The sequence below is a fragment of the Hordeum vulgare genome, chromosome 3H, assembly GCF_904849725.1.
Source record: "Hordeum vulgare subsp. vulgare chromosome 3H, MorexV3_pseudomolecules_assembly, whole genome shotgun sequence".
NCBI lineage: Eukaryota > Viridiplantae > Streptophyta > Magnoliopsida > Poales > Poaceae > Hordeum > Hordeum vulgare.
In genome coordinates, this window is record NC_058520.1 from 42,088,125 (window position 1) to 42,107,776 (window position 19,652).

Below are 19,652 nucleotides of genomic sequence, written 5' to 3' on the forward strand. Positions count from 1 at the left end.
GAGCTCAGTTCGTGATTTCTTGTGCTTGATTGAAAAAATGTCCAAATGCTCCTATGATGATTTGCCATGCTAGTTGCTCAATGCCCGTAGATTTTTGCTCGTTCTAACATTGCAATGCATGACCGGTTCTACCAGTAATACAAATAGTAAATGTCACATCTATGTAATTGGCCTAATAAACCCGCGTCATCTGATGACACATGGCTTGACTTTTTCCGATGAAATTTGCCGAAGTTTTTGGCATAACATAGCGGTGCGAAATATCTTTGGTTTATCACTTCCATGCAACACTATTACAGATTTACAATAGTTCCAATGTTAATTATTATGTTCTACTGATTTAGTATTCCCTTTGTCTCAAAATAAGTGCCATTGATGTAGTATAAAGTTTGTATTAATTTAGTACAAATTTTACGACACTTATTTTGAAAAAGAGGGAGTACAATACAAGGACTTTTTCTGCTAATATAATTTTTTCATACTGTTTTTTCAGAAAAGCACGTGCATATAATTATTACGTACAATCAGACGCTATTTAAATAACTAGAATGTGTAAAATGCCAAGCTAGCCACCTAACGAAAACCGGTGGCGTGAGCTCTAGGGCACCGATGGCCGTAGGTCCGAGCGGCCAGCAGTGTGGCTAACGGCCGATGTTGAAGAGGGCAGCTGCGATCATGTGGAATGGTGCACGAGCTGCTCGCTCCAGGCAGAAGTGCGTGAACTTCCTAGCTTGATATTGAACAGTTTCATTAGTTTATTTATTAATGTATTGAACAATACATATGTGTGAACAGCATCATCATTATATGTACAGTATCATTTATCAGATGGTCCCGCGTCTAAATGAGCTGTCACAGCTTTTTTTATACATGTGTGCAGGGTCTAGATAGAAAAAAATAGGATCTACATGTTAAGTTCGGATCACATCAGGCACATATTTGTGTAGATGGAGGAGGGGGTGAGTGAACTCACCACCAACTCAAATCTTTAATAGGAGAGAAAAGATTAAACTCTTCACACTTATCGGTCGACATAGTTCTCTCAATCTCTCTTTCGATTTAAGAATCCAAGAAGTGTTTTCCTAGTCATCCCTACTTATTTATTTTTGTGAACTCAGAGCCCCCGTAGTTATATTTCTTTCAGTAATATGAACACCCAATATTAACAAATTCACCAGACCACAACACTAATCTTATAAAAAGAGCCAACTCAGACCACCCATAGTTATATTTCTTTCAGCAATATGAAGTTAGCGATATACTCCCTCCGTCCCAAAATAAATGTCTTCAACTTAGTACAACTTTGTACTAGAGCTAGTACAAAGTTGAGACAATTATTTTGGGACGGAGGGAGTACTTCACTGTGCAGTGCCTCGATATATCATTAATTGGAACTTCTTTGTTCTACAAAAGTAGCCTACAAAAACCTCTTATATTTTCGTATGGGGCCCTCCGGCCCATAATATAAGACGTTTTTGCAAGCTATGTACAAATAAACACCTTCCGGTTACAAATAATACATTGTACCAATAAACCCCTTCTGGTTTTCTTTTTTTGAGGAAATAACCCCTTCTGGTTGACCAAGACTGATTATGTTGAGCTGTTTTCTCACAATTTTAGCACTACATTAGTAATCAATCCCATCGTAATCCTCATAGGCTCCAGCATCACCACCATCAGCATAGCCATCGTTATTGTAATCAGCATAGTCATAGCCACCTTCTAATGTTTCACCATCACCAGTGTCATGTGCATGTTCCCCATCAAAGCCCATGTCTCCTTTTTCATTTACTTCACTAGCTTCATCTTTAGTCTGCTCGCAGTAAGCATTTGGGTTGCAGGAAACATAACAAATTAGACCAGGAAAAAAATCAAGATGAGTAGCAATTGTAATTTCATGTAAGTGATATGCCAAGTGTAACTTGTAAAATGAATAATCAATTAACCTCGCAGAACTAAAGAAAACCATAAATTCAGTAACATGAACACATAAAACATACATACATTATACAATCCACCAACTGCTTCGACGTTGATTTTTGATCCAAGTCCCTGCAAGAAACAATGTTACATATTAAACGCCACTTTGTTTGCATGCTTAGTTTAACATGTATTACAATGTTCACAGCACAAAAAAAAAATTTTGGGCGGCTATGGCTGAACAAAATGTTCAGCACCTTCCGTTTTAACATATTGTATGTTGCTTCCGCTGGTGTTTCAGCAGGTGTTGAGTTCTTCATGTCTTCGTTACGTCTCCGTTTCTACATGAAAAATGCATGGGCAATCATGAACCCAGTCGAAAATGTTAAACATACACAGGAGGTTTGTGTAACACTAGTAAGATTTCATACCTTCTGCTGTCCCTCTCCCACGCCCACACCTCTAGCTGCCAATTCAGCTGCTAAAGCTTCCTTTGCGGCTTGTTCCTGTCAAATAAAGCAGCAGACAGTTACACTTAGGGGGCGTTCGGACTCGCTCCGCGACTCCGCGCTGGAGCGGAGTGGCATCCAGTGTTAAATCACGGAGCTGCTAAAAGCCCGCTCCACGCGCTACGCTCCGCGGAGAGCCACCGAACAGGCGCTTACACTCCTTGTGAGAATAAGAACCGCCTAATGTTGCTGGAGTTACAATACCTACCTCAAGGTATTCTTTGTTCATTTCCTCCCAAATTATCTTTTTGTACTGTGTCTCTTCCTCATTGTGAAGATACCCGTCAACCTACCAAATTAATGGAGAAATTAGATATCAAAAATAACATATTTGGCCATCTTTCAGGCTCAAAGATCGCAACAAATCAGTCTGAAAAGTGTGCTGAACAGATGGATGGATAAAGGTACCTCCACATCATCAATATCAGAAAAACTTTCTGGATCAGCATCAGCTTTACCATTTTCACCTAAGGATGCCAAATAGCATTCAGAAGTTGATCAGCAACAATCAACTTGACAATATGAACCCAAAAGTGGCCTGGTACTGAACTGAAATTACTATTGCATGCTACAATTAACAAACCTCCCACTTCAGGATCTTTTGAAGCTACATAATCCTTTCCAATTTCCCCAGAACCAATAGTTGCAGATTTATCACCAACTGAATCCTGTTTCAAACAACGCAAACTGAATTTCCAAAAACAAGTACACATAGGGCACACAACACACATAGTGGATAATAAAAGAAAGAGCTACCGCAGATGCAATGAAGAGGTAACGTACATGGCATAGGCATACATCATAATGCAATAAAACTATAGTTCAGCAATGCAACTACATTTTGCAGTTCAAATATTCCATCAGAAGATATCACAGCATGATTGGTAGTCTGGTACCGTGCCCGACAGAATTAACGAGTATATTTTTGTCTTTCACGTCCTTCAAGTGCAACAGATGAGGCATCATGTAACTTTGTTGAAAAAATAAGAGAAGCTAAATTGGCACCACATGTCGGAAAACTTGTCAGAAAACAGTGTTGTTGCAAACTTGTGATACCAGATGCAAGGAAAAAACTGAGACTAATTTAACACCTCGCTGTGGACACCCAATCTGAAATGAGAAGTGTAGTATAAAAACTAGAATAATAAAATAAAGATGGAACTTGGAAGTTTTAAGAACCTTGGAAAACCATGCAGCAATGTTGCAAAATTGTTATAAAATAGATAGTATAACAATTTCATATGTAGTTAAGCATTACAGCTACACAATAGAAGTATTGGATAAATGGAATCAGTCCATTTTAAACCCCTGAATTATCACAGAAGTATAATTTTCACCCACAACTATACAACTGACTAACACAATCAACTTCAAAACCAATACAAATAACCTGTGTCCTAAAACTACCCTGGTTGCATAGTTGTTTTGCCATGTAGCAGCCACAAACCGATGTCAGCCTGATCCCAACAGCAGCAGCAGTTCTTAGATATGATCCTCACTGGGATAGTGGGAGCTCAGGGCTGCAGCGGGCATAGCTCCCTCTTGACTGGCAACATGGGTGACAAAAATGGTGGGGACAAAGCCACTACCAAAGTTTCTTATTTCCTCTGATTCGATATAAAACTACTGGCTACTTCTAGGCCGCATGTCATGTGTCTGTTCGGATAAGTAGACTATTTGCCCCTATCTTGTGAGCTTTATGTGGCAACCTTCCCCGGTTGGAATAAGGGCCCGGATGCAGCCTACTAGTGATGCATGCATGCATGAGCACATTTGGGAGAATAGTCCTACATTGCTTAGAGAACTAGAGTAACACTAACATGTAAGCCAAGGGTTCCAAGGCAAGCCATGGGTTAACCATTTTGCATGAGTTGAGTGATGAGGATATCATAATTGAGTTCGGAAAAATGGAAATGGTTAGTTGTCTCTAGTGTGTGGCCAGCCCAAATGGGGTTAGGTCTAAGCCAAACTAGTACCCAGGCTGTTTGGCAGGCAGAGTGGGCCAAAGAAGAAGCAGGGGAACAAGGAGAGGTCAACGCCACTACAGATCTTCCTCATCTTGCAAGAATCCAGTGTCAGTAAAGTTTTCTTCCACCCCACTAAGAAATAGCAACATCTTCTTCTCACCTAAAGTCCATCTCCCAAAGGACGGGCAGCCTCATCAGTGACGTCCCAGATGAGTAAAGGCAGAGAAGGTGCACTGTAGTAGCGCCTCTTGATTTGTTGAGTAGATAAGGTATGAAGCACGAGTTTGAGTAAGTTGAGGACAGATTATTACCTCTGTAGTGCTCATGATGTTATATTCAGCATCAGAATTCTGTATCTCACAAATTGACTCTCCTAACATTCCCTCCTTAATAGCAGCAGCTTCCTCAGCCTTCTTAGCAGCTTCCAGTCTTTGTTTTTCAGCTCGTTGGAAAGCTGGAGGGTCAGCACCACCCTCCAGTCCACCCGACAGTTTAGTAAACTGAACAATCAAGTCGTGTGTCAATGGTGAATGGAGTATCAAAACCAATGCATTATAAACATAGTAAATGTGTATTACTTTGTTGTAGCACTTCTCACAAAGTCCATGAGCAAAATGCTCAGCAGCTTTATCCTTGTGCTTGCAGAGGACTTCTCCAGGTATGGGTGAAAATATTGAAACAGGCTCTTCATCAGCCTTTGCCAAAAAATCTTCAATCTAGCAAAGGGGCATGAAGAAGTGCTTATGAATATGTTGTATGTAAAAAAAAGTGAGCAGTTCTTGTCCCAATCCTCAGGGGCCATTTTCATTTACAGTATAGCATACACAAATCATTTATCTTGGCATGATATCCAAGGTCAAGACAGATAATGATACATCTGTAGTAGATGTGGCAAGAGAAGGTAGCAACATGAAATGGCATGCCCCAATGCTCTAACAGATACTCCCTCCGTTTCAAAACATAACGTGTGCTGATATTTTGAAAAGTCAAACTTATCTATGTTTGGAGAAATTCATTGAGAAAAATATATCAATAACTCATCGCAAAAAAAGAGAGAAAAATATTGATACCTAGAATACCAAATCACTATCATTAGATTCATCGTCAAACAAATTTTCATAGTTTATCTATTTGGTATTGTAGATTTTGATATAGTTTTCTACAATCTTGGTCAAACAGAGAGATGTTTGACTTTTGGAAAACTAATGCACCTTATATTTTGGAACAGAGGGAGTAAAAATATTATCACCTATAATTTGCTGTCCGAAAGGCTAAAAAGTAAAGATGATATGCTTTAGTGATATCACACACAGTCCAATTCTTGCCCCACTCACTGCTGGATGATAATTACTCAGTATGCTTCAGAATGGACAGCTTAAGAACGACTTCCACAAGATGGTGATAATCAAACAATTTGCACCGACTGTTCGCTGACCATTCTAGTGTAGCAACATCAAATAAGAATTTTGCTAAATTTCACTTTTCAGTTGCCTAATTTTTGTTAATTTTCAGTTGCCTAATTTTTGTTAATTTTCAGTTGCCTAAAATTGCAATGCGCAAATAATATGCACTTCCTATGAACATTTAATGCAATTTTTAGTTCTATTTGTTTCAGTGTTTTTTAGGGGTTAGCCTAAGTTTACTTGTTTTTCCTGTAAAGGTTAGAAATTTGTATCCAGCTTAGATATGTTTTTATCTTTGTATTCTATGGATCATGGTTTTATAGAAGTGAGGGGAGCGACCTAAGTGGATTGATCTTTGCCAAAGGGTTTGGACTTGGGAGAAGTGACTAAAATCTAGTACTCCCTCTGTAAAGGAATATAAGATTCTGTAAAGTGAAGTCATCGAATGAATACACAGCCTCATTAGTCAACTTCAAGAAAAGCATATACATACCGTTAAGCTGCCAGAATCTGTATTTTCAAACTCTATCAAGCGCTTAGTTAGTGTTGCCTCACATACATGCACAACCGCAACCTGACAAACATAAATCCATATTCAATCCTACATTGTGCATCAAAGGTGCTGGATTTACACAATAAATGCAGATTAACAAAAAGGAAGCCATTTAGAACACAATTCCCAAATAAGTAAATCTGTCCTGAGCATCCGAGCTTACAATATTTGACTTGGTATAATTATAGCCATGTGAAAGTGCAGCAATATATAATGCTGCACCACATAATCCACTTGGCTTCCTCCCAGTCTGCAACACGTAACAAACTATTACAATCTTACAAAGGAACCTTAAACAAAACTAAAAGGGAGAAGATGCTAGCCTGCATCCAGTCTCGTTTCATGCTAGCTACGATGCGTAAAGCTGTGTCTGAGACAGCATTGTCCCTTTTCCCAAGTAAACCTGCAGACAAACCCAGTAAATTAGAACAAATAAAAGCATGGTTAATTTTCTTCCCAAGAAGTGCAGTTGTCCGCCTAATCGTGCTTACAAGCAAAAACACACATGTAGGCAAGGAAAAGCTCATTCAAGAACCAAATTAGCTCGCATGTGACCAACTTTTGATTACACATAACTTCATAGCCTCTGTAGCCTATTAACATTAAATCTACATATACAGCCGAGGACAGATATTCTCTGTCGTTAGCATGTCACTACCTCTTATTTTTCGAGAAAACGCAAAAAGCCTTTGCATTTCATTGTATTGAAAAGATGGGATGGGGGGGGGGGGGGGGGGGGTTACATCCTCCTAAGAGGCTAGTACAGCATCGTTACATGAGGATTAGTGAACATCCCAAGATGTGGGCAAGACTACCCTGAGCCCTTTGGCCCCGGCTCTTGCCCAACACCTGGTCTCATCCTTGATCCTGTCCATGAGCTCATCGAGCGATGGTGCAACATGGTCAAAAAAACACACGTTCCTATGCTTCCATATCATCCAGGGCACCAGAAGCGCGGCCGACATCAACGCCTTGCGAAGCGAAGGTGGCATGGCATCCCTCACCCTCAGCCACCAGTCCTGGAGCGAGGCGTCGTGTTCTGGCGACGGGGCCGGCAGGCGCAACCAAGATAGGGTCTCGTGCCAGGCCTGCCTCGCGAAGGGGCATGTGAGCAGCAAATGCCAGATGGTTTCCGGCTCCTTCGCATAGTAGGCAACGGGGGTGGTGATGAAGGCCGCGGCGAGCGAGCCGCTCTGCAGTCCAGCAACGGTCCAGGTTAGCGAGCCAGTGGAAGAACTTCACTTTCGGCGGTGCCCAACCCTTCCAAATGAGCTTCCAGGAGCGGCATGCCATCGATCTGTGGAAGGTGGCCCGGTAGCAGGACCTCGCCGAGTAAACGCCATTGGTCGTCCATTTCCAAACGAGCTTGTCCGGCTCGGTGGACAGTATTGTGTGCGTCACAAGCTGCCATGTCCGCAGGTACTGCCCAATCTCTTGCAGGCCTACAACTCCGCGGATGTCGCGGGCCCAAGTGTTGCCGGCAATGCCCTCCGCCACCGTCCGCGCTCTCCTTCTGTTTTTGGGGATGCATAGGTAGAGCCGGGGCACGAGCTCGCGGATGGACTGACCGTGGAGCCAGCGGTCTTCCCAGAAAAGGGTTGTCAGACCATCCCCAACCACCATGGAAGTGGAGGCGTAGAAGAGGCCTCGCTCCTCGGGTGTGAACTGCAGGTCGAGGCCTTGCCAGGCACGGTCGGTGTCCGTCCTCGATAGCCAAAGCCATCGGAGTCTGAGGGCGAGCCCCGTGCGCTCAAGGTCTCGGACGCCCAGCCCATCAAACGCGATCGGCCGGCAGACCATGCGCCAGTTCACGTGACAGTGTCCTCCATGGGCGACCTCACGGCCAGCCCAAAGAAAACCACGCTGGATCTTCTCGAGTTGCTTCACAGTTTTCTTCGGGGGCGCCAGGGCAAGCATCTGATGTATGGGGATCGCACTGAGCACCGACTTAACAAGCGCCAGTCGCCCGGCCTTGTTCATGAGCCATGCTTTCCACGACGGGAGGCGCCCAGCCACGGCGTCGACAAGTGGCTGCATCTGTGCCGCTGAGGGCCGGCGGGTGGTGAGCGGGATGCCCAAGTAAGTGATGGGCAGGTCCGTCGCCTGGCATCCGAGAACCTCGAACAGGGGGGCGCCTAACTCGCCTCCATGCAGTGTCGTGGCAGAACTTTTGCCGTAGTTGACCTGCAGGGCCGATGTTGTCCTGAAGATACCCAGGATGCTCTTCACGGCAAGAACCTCGTCCATCTCGGCGTGGCAGAACAACATCACATCGTCGGCGTATAGGGAAATGGCCGGGATGTTGCGGCGTGGATGAAGCCGCCGAAGGATGCCGGTCTGGAGTGCCCGGTGCATGAGGTGGGCAAGCGTGTCAACCGCCAGGACGAATAGCTGCGGGGATGTGGAGTCGCCTTGGCGCAGCCCGCGACGGTGCCATATCGGGGGCCCGGGCACTCCATTGAGCAAGACACGGGTATTGGCCGAAGATAGGAGAATGGCCAGCCATTCCCTAAACCTGTCCCCAAACCCATATTGGCGCAGAACCTCAAAGAGGAACGGCCATGATATGGAGTCAAAGGCCCGCGTGAGGTCGAGCTTGAGCATGATGCGCGGCGCGCCCAGGTGATGGAGCATCCTTAGGGATTGCCGGACGAGGACGAAGTTGTCGTGAAGCGTGCGTCCGACAATGAAGGCGTTCTGGTTGCGGCTCACCAGGCTGTCGAGCTTAGGAGCGATGCGCAACGACAGGACCTTCGCGAAGATCTTGGCCACGATGTGGATCAGGCAGATCGGCCGGTAGTCGCCGAGCTTGTGGGCGTCCGCGCGCTTTGGCAGCAGGGTTAGCAGGGCTTGGTTGAGCTTGTTGAACCCTCGCCCGCGCAACGTGTATAGCAGCTCAAAGACGTCAATGATGTCTTGCCTGATAATGCTCCAGCAGGCACGCAGGAATTCGGCGGTGAACCCGTCCGGACCTGGTGCCTTGTGCGCGGGCATGCGTCTGACCGCTGCCCAAATCTCGTCGGGGCTGAAAGGCGCCTCCAGGCAGTCCAGGTCGCCGGGCGTGATGAACTGCTCGAGGTCGAGCGTGTGAGCCCGGTCAGCGGCGGTGCCCAGCAGCCCGTCGAAGTGTGCGAATGCCGCATGAGCCATCTCCTCGTGATCACAAAGCACATGCTTGTCGACGAGCAGGCTGTGCACCCGGTTCTTCTGCCGGCGATACGTACATTGCATGTGGAAGAAGCTCGTATTCGCGTCACCATCCGCGAGGAAAGAGATGGGGGCGCGCTGCCGGGCAATGGTGCGCTCAAGCGAGGCCATGCCAAGGTACGCCATCTTAAGTTGTTTGCGCATCCATTCTTCCGGCGGGGTGAGCTGGCGGCTCTCAAGCGCATGGTCGAAGCGGGAGATCAGCTCGCGAGAGATGGCTAGCTTGTCCCGGATGTTGCCCGTGGACTTGGCACTCCAACTAGTGAGGGTACGGGCCGTGGCTTGCAGGCGCCTAACCAGCCGCTGGAAGGGATCCGGATCGTGCACCGAGCTCCAGGTCGTGGCGACTGTGTCGTGGAAGCCATCGAGACGTAGCCACTACCTCTTATTTTGTGTAGTATTTTCTCTTCGCACATAAGACGCAATAAATATCTTCTTTTCATGCAATGGCAATACGGTACAACTAAACAATTAACTACAACTGATCAGTAAGCCGTGCAGTATTAAGTAGCAAAAGTCTAGTTTTGCCCCTCAACTAATCATGAAGAATCTTTTGGCCCCTTTTAAGCCTCGGTACCATTTATCCCTTACCCTAAAGCACCCTGGCTATGGTCTAACATGGCACTCATGGGATCCTTGTAAGCCTAATCCCATGTTTCAGTGACAAAACATTTCCTCTTACATAAATCATCATTTCCCACAGATCTCTTGCTATCACCATCTAAACAGAGGTGCCACTGGCCCCGTCGGCCTTCCACTAGACCCCATGTCATGAGTTTTTCAGTATTATGGTGGATAGCGGTCCAATGACCGGGACCGAGGTTCATCCGTACGCTGCAGGCATGGATCAAACTAGCAAGGGTTGTGCAGCCATGGCGCTAGAGATGAGAGGGAGAGAACGTCGGATGTGGATTAGATCTTTAGTGGTTTATTCACATTCCTTGGTACATGGCAATTATGTCCCTTATCTATAGTAGACTCAACCTGACACCTAAGAATACAATGAATAAAATCTCATCTTCCCTAACAGACCACATATTTGTCTTCCTAACTAAGACGATCTCTTTCCGCACTAAATATATATCCGTACTAACCAAATAACATGCTGGTTTTATCTCCCTTCTCTCTTTTATCTGCTACTGCAGAGCCAGCGTCTAATTGTTGTTCCCTCATTGGATATACAGTAGATACCCCGCTCCTGTAGCCACCTACTCCCACATGCCTCCATGTCACTGTGAAAGTTGCGGCCACAGTGCTGCTAGGAGCTTAGATGGATCATAGAATGACAACTAGGAAATTCAGGTAAGGAACTCCCCAAGTCCAAGAAACTCTCAATTGAGGCATTTCCAACGAACCGCTGAACTGGAATCAAGACACAGGGTGATGCCTCGTTCATACGAAATCGAAGTGATTTTGCAACAAAAGAACTTAACTTTTCTGCATCAATTAGGCTCGCATACAAATCCAAACCCCCAAAGCAGGGGCAGATTTCGATGGCAGGAGAGTCACTGCGCCCATTTATACAAAGCCAGCCATATCGAGAGGGTGCAGCAGAAGCAACGGTAATCTAGTGATCAGGAGATTTGAGTCGGACTATTAGTGAAAGGAAGGAAGAAGCAAGGGCAACAGTTCCAGCAAGTTTATTGTGCCTAGAAGAAGAGTTGGAAGATGAATGAGATCCCGGAGGAAAGCTCAAAGGAGAAACATATCTTTAAAATTAAGGATTGAAGTATGATTCAGAATCCAGGAACGATATAATTTAGTCTAAGATACTAAAAAGAAATAGGACAGTTACAATAAAAGCGGGAACTCGTTTTTAGACTTTTTGATACGATTTGTCAATTACTCGCGCGATTATGTTGTTTGGATTCATGCAAAAATGGAACCAACAAAAACCAGACCAGTATTGGGGCAGTTAGCGGAAACATGGAGAGGCAGGCAGGCTTGAGAAAGACGAAAAAATGAATTCATGTGTAGAACAAGAGTGTAAATCTATGGAACAAAAAAAATCTCAACTAAACAGAGGTACATAGGAATATATGATTAACTTACGTTCTGTAAAACGATGGATGAAAAGGCTGGGGTCTATGAGTTTCTGAACAATTGGATGTTCTGCAAGTAGCAAAACTTGGCAAAGTTGCAGAAAAACAGCACCTAGGACATAACTGAAAAAAAAATGTAGATGAGCCTTTTTACTACAGATTACAAGATAAATGGCAAGATAATGGTTCACTTACACGCTAATCTTCAAATAGTCCGAGAAATCGATAAGAAGATAAGCCTTTTTACTTTGCCTGACAAGAGAAGTAATTAAACATGGATGTAAGTACTGACCATATAGTTTGCTGAAACCAAGTGACAACCATTGAGTTAAAGAGAACAGACTTCGGTGAACCACAAAGAACATAAAAGGGAAACAAGATATTTTCAGCACAGCAATAAATCATGACGTGTGGTGATAGTGCTTGTTGCACATATAATAAGTCCATTTATACACCCACAGATTATACCTAGTCTAGTAAGTAGTAATATCAGTTTCATGTGGACGATGTAGATGCCCTTTTTTATACATAGATGGATGATCAAGTTGATTTTTTATTACTAGCACGGATTTTAGGATAGTTATTTCCATTTGCAGGAAGTATTAAGAATAATAAACAAACAAAAACTAACATCACTGGGCTACTCAGAAGAGCTCTGAACCAGAGAATTTAGGAAACAGTCTTGATAGTAGACCATTGCTTACAATATAGAAGATGTATATCTGAGGGGCATGGGTTCAACGTGCATGTCTATAGAAGAAGTTTGATTGTCTCATAGGTTCATACAGCTTAGGCGCTTGTCTCTTGGTTCTGTCGCTTATTGTTTTACAAACTCACCAGGACAGAAGTTTATCCAGATCAAGCATCTAATTTTTATTATTTTTTTGAGAAAAATCAAGCATCTAATTTTCTAGTAAGAAACCAGAGATATAGAATGAAAGTAAAACATAATGTACCAACACTGTATTGCGATTTTTGAAAACCATATAGTAAAGACGGTTTTGCAGTTTTTTGAGAGGCAATTAGGAGCAATCAATGACTAATAAACTAAGGAAGATTCCTAACCCCACCCAAAATGGAGGAGGACATGGTCATATATGAACAAGGAATAGGCAAAATGGATAGAAAGGCTTACAATAAAGCAACAAGAGACTAATTGTTAATTACTCCCTCCGTCCCATAATGTAAGACGTTTTTTGACACTACGCTAGTGTTAAAAAACATCTTACATTATGAGACGGAGGGAGTAGATGATAGCGTACCGGCAGGCAATGTAAAGGCAAGCTGCTGCAACATGAGTTGTTCGACGGCCCCTTGTAAAATTATGGTCCACAGCTAGCTACACTTCAACAAAAAGAAATATCATTTTCATAATTTACCATACTATTTCAGAGAAGATAGTTACTGAGTGATAACAAAAATCCATACTGTATAAAATTTATGAGCCATATCAATGATAGTATCTCCACCACCAACATGTAAGCTGGTGACAATCTGCCAAATCTCGTCTCTCCCTACGGAAATAAATCACAGGCTTAATTCACGAAGTGGGAAGAACAATCAATAAAACAAAGGAGTGCCCTAAAAGCCATACCTTTCATTAAAGTCCTTTCGTGGGATAGTGAACTCCCACTCTCGATGCTGCTCAGTATGTTTCCAGCCAGCCTGCTCTGTACACATCCAAGAAAGTCAACCTGACAAACTACACAGATAAATTAAGGAAGTGAATAATGAGAAGCACAATAATAAGACCAACCGCTCCGGAACTGTCCTTGAAAAAAGTAGGCTCATCGGTGAAAATCTCCTGATCAATAACCTTTCCACACGTCCCACAACATCTGACCATCAAACATGACAAGACACATGAACAACCGCTGAAGCTGCTTAATAGAAATTTATTAAGCAAGAAAGTAACATGCTGATCAACAAAACAATGTACACAAACAATTATACGGCTTGATTTCACATGCAATGAGAATAACAAAGAAAGAATAGGAAAGGGGGTCTCACATATATCCTTTGTCGGGATCCTTTATGAATGGGCAATAATCAGCACAGTGAGAACAGTAAACCATTGGTGAACAGAAGTAGTAGACCTAGGAGAATGATCCAACTCCAATTAGCCTTCAAATAAGAGGATTGCAAGGAATGTGATCTTCAACCTTCAAAAGTAAAAAGAGCAATCTATTCAGATTGTGAAGTAAATACAAGTAAAGGAATAGCAGACTTCGATTTGGATTATTTTTCTACCCAGTTCCAATCTAACAACGCATTTTATAGTTGGAGCATTACAACTAGCATGTGAGAGGTGACCTGCTTCCTAACCGTGTGTGCACTTACTCTGGAGGTCAAACACGGGGGCAGGACAGGCTGCATTCAGTCCAATAAAATATCAAAACATTCAAGCACTACTTTTGATTTCTAGGATTAAATATTCAGTGCACGGGAAGACTAAAATTCAACACGTTGAATTTTAACTTCCAATTCAAAATCGATCATGAAGTTACAACAATGAAACTAAACTAAGCTTTCAACTCAGAAAAAAAAGTGTTGAGATCTTTGAAAGCACATAGTTAGCCGCTGGCAACAGCGTCCTGACCAATGCTCCGCGTGAATTCCCAAGCCCCAACGCAGTAGTATAGCAGCATTTCTTACGACAGCGTCGAGCAGCTTTCTTGGCTTGTCCCCCACAAGTCGTGGTGGCTCAGGAGCAATGTCCCCAGAGCAAGAGCAGACTCGTTAACTCAAAATGTGGATGCATCAGCAGAATTAGAGGACACATCTATGGTTGACAGCATGATGCAAGGCATTTGAATTCAATAATGTAGTGCTAGTTGCATTCTAAGACATACCACTAAATTTTAACCCTCTCTAATTCCAAGATCGGTAGGCCCAGTCCAGTTAGCGAAAAGCAAAAGAACCAACCAAACTGTATTTTTTACACACAACCCCATCCAATCTTAGAGTGGCCAAGAAGTAAGAATGAGAGAAGCCTTACACGCCTCGGTGTGGAAGCTGCGTGGCGGCGCAGCGGGTAAAGGGCGGCGTCAGGGGCCTGGGCGGCGGCGCTGCTTCAGTGGAGGGGGGGCGTCTAGGGTTGGGATCGGCGGCGGCACAACTCCAGGGAAGTGGGGCGTCGGGGACGAGAGGTTAGGCAGAGGTGGGAGGCGGGAGGCGGAGAGGAGGGCCGGGCGGCAGCACGGAGGTGTGGGGAGAGGAAGAAGCGGCCGCCTGGCCGGGGAAAGGGAGGGGGGCACGGAGTGGTAGAACGGCGAGGGCCGAGGGTTCATCGAGGTTTCTACCAGAGCTCAGCTTTGGTTTCGGGAAATCCTATGTGGCGAACGTTCGCTGGGGGTGGGATCCCAGGGAACGCCACCAGAGCCGTTAGATCCAGATCAGACGGTGGTAGTTTTACAAAAGGAATGTACCCGTAATATAAACGAACTACCAAGACAGTTTTGCAAAATTCCACCCTCAGCCACACAAAATGCCTCCCCCAGCGTTCACAAATGCCATCATTGTCGGCGGCCGATCAGCTGGTGGTCCTTGGTTTTTGCTTTTTTGAATCATCTTTCGCTAGAAAAAGACTCGTGCGTTGCAACGGAAAAAATAATGTAATATATTTATGTAGTCTAATAAGCATGATTCAAGACCATTCATAGGTCCACGTCCTCTATTTCAACACAGCGACATGTCAGCGTTGTCGCTTATGCTCCTTCCATTCGTGTCTGGCGAGATCATGAATATTGCACAAAGATCCTCTGTCCTTGGTTAATATAGTAGAAAGACCATGAGGGTTGCACAAAGATCTTCTATCGTAAGTTAATATACTAGGAAAAAATGAGAAGTTCGTACAATACAAACACTTCAAATCCAACTCCTTGTTCGATGGTGTAAAAAAGACAAAAACTGGCCCCTCTTGAAAACTTAAGCATAACATGAACCCAGTTTATTTCAAAAAATGGTCCATTTCACGATGCCCAAGCCTGAATCGCCATGTCATGCAGCACATTGCCCTCGTCAACGGCATCATGCGTCAGAGTTGACCGTACTACGTCAGATCGGACTACGATGTATGATGCTCCGGTCTAGGGCGCCATGCTTAGTAGGACGAGGCCTTGCTTAGGCCATCTCTAACGGCGATCCGCAAATTCCTTGTGGCATACGTTCGTGGACACGGGACAGTCTACACGCACTAGTGTCGGAGGCCGGAGGCCGGCATCCAATGATGTATGCATACATTGAACAACAATTTGAATTAACTAAATAAAATTTGTGCAAACTTTTATACGAAGTTCAGATATAATTTACATATACAAATGATTTTTCGACCATTTTACTAAAAACTATTAAACAAACTAAAACGTTGGCATGACCACCTCGTATGCGTGACCGTCATGTCTTGTTGCACTAATGTCGTCGTACGTGTTGTCGTCATCATCGTCCCTCCACTGGCAGACGGATGTCGGAGAGACGCGATAATCGACGGTTGCATGTCGCTCGGATGAGCCGCTCCGCCTCCTGTTGCGTGATACGAAGGGACTGGCGACTACTGACTATGCCGACAGAGTCCTGGTGATGGTCTTGCCTTACCGGCGTTGGGGAGCAATCACTGAGTGACCACTACTCGCCGATCTTCGCGAGCTCGCCGTCAAGGTGGAGGTGTCGCCTCGCGACTGTCTCCGTGGGGGCGACTGAGCGACCGAGCACCCACGCGACAGTGAGGTCAAGGTTGTTGCGGACCCACTCCGTCCACGTGTGTCTTGGCAAACGCAGAGTGGCGACCGGCATTGGGCCGGTCATACCTTGCTTGTTGCCTCGCTGCACGTTCCGCCTTGGATACTACGACTCGTGAGACGGAGGCACCGTCGTAATTGCTTCCACCGAAGTAGTGGAGGATGAGGCCACACACCTTCGCAGTTGCGGGGGCAGCTCCTCCTTTACCAGGCGCCGATGGCGTCGTGGTGGCAACGAGGGTCTGTCGATCCACATGTAGCGGTTGTGCGGCGGGGGGATGCTCGCTCGTCCTTCATGCGACGGAGGCGCTCGGGTGCGTCGTCTCCTCTTTCACGTGGTTGTCGATGTGGAGGACAAGGTTGCGAAGAACATCGACTCGTGAGTCGCTTGAGATGAGACGCCTTCATTGACTTTGGAAAGCCATTCCCAAATCCGCTTTATAGTGGACAAAACACTCACACGGTCATATTGTCCTTTGATTAGATGACCAGAAATGATGTTCTTGGCGGTTGAGTCCAGTTGAGCAAACCTCTTCATATCAGCAACAGTTACACCTTCGCTCACTTTGGGAACACCAGCCATGACGACATACGAGAGGTAATTGTCAATGGCTTCGAGATGCATGCGCTTCTTGTTTTTCTAGTAGGGGTAGTTTGTGCCATCAAAGACAAGGCACGCAACGGAGACCCTGATCATCCCTGTAGTCGGCATAACTAAAAATCTATGTGGTTAAACCAAATCACACAAAACAAGGAAGCATCTTGCTCTCATACCAATTGGAAGTGCTAGTTATAGACTAGAGGGGGTTAATATGTGATTTTTATAAAAAGCTTCAAAATAGTAAATGTCTTTGAAGTGAGCGGAAGCGACTTAGGATCAGTCAGATGAAGACATTCAGGCAAGCATGCATAGTCATCACGGAAACAGTGATGTATCGAAGATAAAACTTAAGTATTATGAAGGCAAATAGTAATGAGATGAATGTCTTTGGTGAATGTCTTCGCACAAGAACAAGCAAGCAATGACAGCTTGACGAAGACACGTGATTTGTTGTACCTGTTCCAGTTGTTGTGACAACTATGCGTTTGGTTGGAAAGGCTGAGATTTAACTGTGAAGACCTCGTCTTCACCTTATTCCCCTTGAGTCAAGGTCACTTAGACCTCTCCCAATCACTCTGGTAAGTCTTCAAGATAGACTCCTGAAACCTTCACAAACTTGATCACCCAACAATCCACAATGACTCTTGGATGTTTTAGACCATGACGCATGACCATTTGGAAGATCGAAATTTTCAAGTGTAATAAGTATTCGGTTCTCTCAAAACAGAATGACTTCGGTGATGCTCAAACACTCTCGCTCTAGGTGTTTGGGTTTATCCTTGCGGGATAGCTCTCTCTCAATGTCTTCGAGGTGGGTTGCTCCAAAATGAAAAATGTTGTATAATAACTCTGAGCAGCCACCAACTTATGATGGAGGGGGTGGGATATTTATAGCCAACAAGCAACCCGACATGATATGACCGAAATGACCCTGGGTCAATGGCTAACCGACACGTGTCACAACGGTGAGATTTCAAACACACGCGACAACATTATTTGGGCTACAAGAAAAGCTAACTCAACCAACTTTTGAAGAGACTTCCTCTCATTGTCTTCACTGGAAGGCATAGGTGTTTTGAGTTGAGCATCACGCCAGACTCTGACTTCGATCACTTAGACCCCACTTAACAGTATGGTGTTTCATGCGTATGTTCTCGTGCACCACATTAGTTTCAACCGTCTTCAATATCTTCAGACATTTTTAGGGGTTGTCTTTGATGGTTAAACCGAATCTCTAGGGACTTCTAGCTGTGTTATTCTGTGAACTCTCACAAACACATTAGTCCCTCAACCACGTTTGTCTTCGGTACTCCAAAACCAACAAGGGCTGGCACTAGATGCACTTACAATGTCCCCCTTTTTGGTGACTGATGACAAACTGGTTGAAGTTTTCAATGGGGATAAAATATCTGAAGATAAAGACTTGGAGATCATGATTACAAGATACAGAGAGCTCCCCCTGTAGATGTGCTTCTGAATATTTTGCTTTGAATGCAAAAAACACATGGCATGTTTTAATTGTGGAGATCTCCCCCTACATCTTGCAATCCAATCATATTGCATTTAATAGATGTTGTGGAGATAACATAATGCATAATGAAAAATGGATGTCTAGAGAATGACTTTGAGCTCTTAAGATAGAACTTAAAACATAGCTCCTAAGTATGAGAAAACAACGAATGTGGAGGCGTCCGTCTGGACTAATGACCCGTTTGAAGACTGACAATCCAATGCTTCTCTCCTTTGTCACGGAATGGCCAAAAAGGCTGAGACATTGAAGCCATACACATCACCGGCATGAGTTGAAGACGATGGCACGACATGATCGACGTCGGTGTTGGGCGATGCGGAAGGGCCTGACACAGTGTCGACGCGCGTAGCTGGTGTAGGTGGAGAGGTGACATCTTTGGCTTCATCATCTGTTAAATTGGCGTGTACAGTTTGGGACAAAGACAAATAGTCACTATCTTCAAGAGATGGCATCTTACACCACTTCTGTGTTTTAGGTGGAGGAGTGCATAATTTGAACTTCCTTGAGAAGCCATCATCGAAAAGATGATCTTGAGAGGCCATGAGTGTCAGTGTCTTCCATGTACGCTTGCATGTTTCATGGGCCACGAAGGCATTCTTTGTGGAGAGGTTGCGACTGCGATTGACATCTGACATGAGGTTTTGCATCAGACTCTTTGTCCATTCATGGTGCCTATCATGCTTGTAATGAAGAGAGACAAGAAGCTCTATATCTATCATGACTCGAACCCTGCTAGGCTGAGGATGTTGAGGCATAGTGCTAGCAGTGGCTTCGGTAGCAGCGGCACTTGGTTGTGGCTGTCGAAACGCACCAATTAGTATGCCCTGGGCTGGATCATTTGGAATGTGAAGTCCTTCAATATTTGCAGTGTCGCTCATGCCTTCCCCAATTGGGTTCTTGCCATTGGAGAGATAGATGTCCTCTTGAACGACTTCCACCTCGAGAAGAAAAGCAATGTGGTTGCGAGCAGTGGTAGGTATCGAGTGTTGAATCTTCTCTTGATGAAACGCACCATCCAGGGAGCATATACCTTAGGTTCAAAAAGATCCATGTGTGATGTTGCAAGCTGGCGCAAAAAGAAGTCTTGAAGATTGAATCTTATGCCATGGGAAACATTATAGACAATTGTCTTCATAGCGCCAATTAGCTTGCTTGATTTTGAATGTACCTTGATAGGCCATAA

At 44.6% G+C, this 19,652-nt stretch overlaps 1 protein-coding gene across 2 annotated transcripts; it reads right to left on the minus strand.

The window, feature by feature from the left end:
- Window positions 1-1,357: 1,357 nt before the first annotated feature.
- LOC123442888 (transcription factor IIIB 60 kDa subunit-like) lies at window positions 1,358-14,937 on the minus strand. 2 transcript variants are annotated; one of them, XM_045119064.1, is made up of 20 exons: window positions 14,600-14,937; window positions 13,612-13,763; window positions 13,358-13,439; window positions 13,196-13,271; window positions 13,030-13,115; window positions 12,864-12,940; window positions 11,797-11,853; window positions 11,612-11,724; window positions 6,676-6,755; window positions 6,516-6,602; window positions 6,293-6,373; window positions 4,975-5,112; window positions 4,708-4,896; window positions 3,013-3,097; window positions 2,838-2,896; window positions 2,638-2,718; window positions 2,352-2,426; window positions 2,178-2,261; window positions 2,005-2,052; window positions 1,358-1,813 (listed from the first exon to the last, which is right to left on the minus strand). In XM_045119064.1, the coding sequence occupies exons 2-20, from the start codon at window positions 13,674-13,676 to the stop codon at window positions 1,628-1,630; spliced, it is 1,749 nt and encodes a 582-aa protein (XP_044974999.1). In that variant the 5' UTR covers window positions 13,677-13,763; window positions 14,600-14,937; the 3' UTR covers window positions 1,358-1,627. The 2 variants fall into 2 exon arrangements, with proteins under 2 accessions (XP_044974999.1, XP_044975000.1); XM_045119065.1 differs by lacking the exon at window positions 14,600-14,937 and having other exon boundaries at window positions 13,196-13,266; window positions 13,612-13,722.
- Between the last annotated feature and the right edge of the window lie 4,715 nt (window positions 14,938-19,652).

Bases quoted from the DNA above. Each gene is read 5' to 3' on its own strand.
- LOC123442888 (XM_045119064.1), bottom strand. From the start codon at position 13,676: ATGGTTTACTGTTCTCACTGTGCTGATTATTGCCCATTCATAAAGGAT. The intron at 6,756-11,611 runs GTAAGTTAATCA...GTTTGTCTGCAG, and splicing joins CATCCATCGTTTTACAGAAC to GTTTACTTGGGAAAAGGGAC. The intron at 2,053-2,177 runs GTGCTGAACATT...TGTTTCTTGCAG, and splicing joins ACAATATGTTAAAACGGAAG to GGACTTGGATCAAAAATCAA.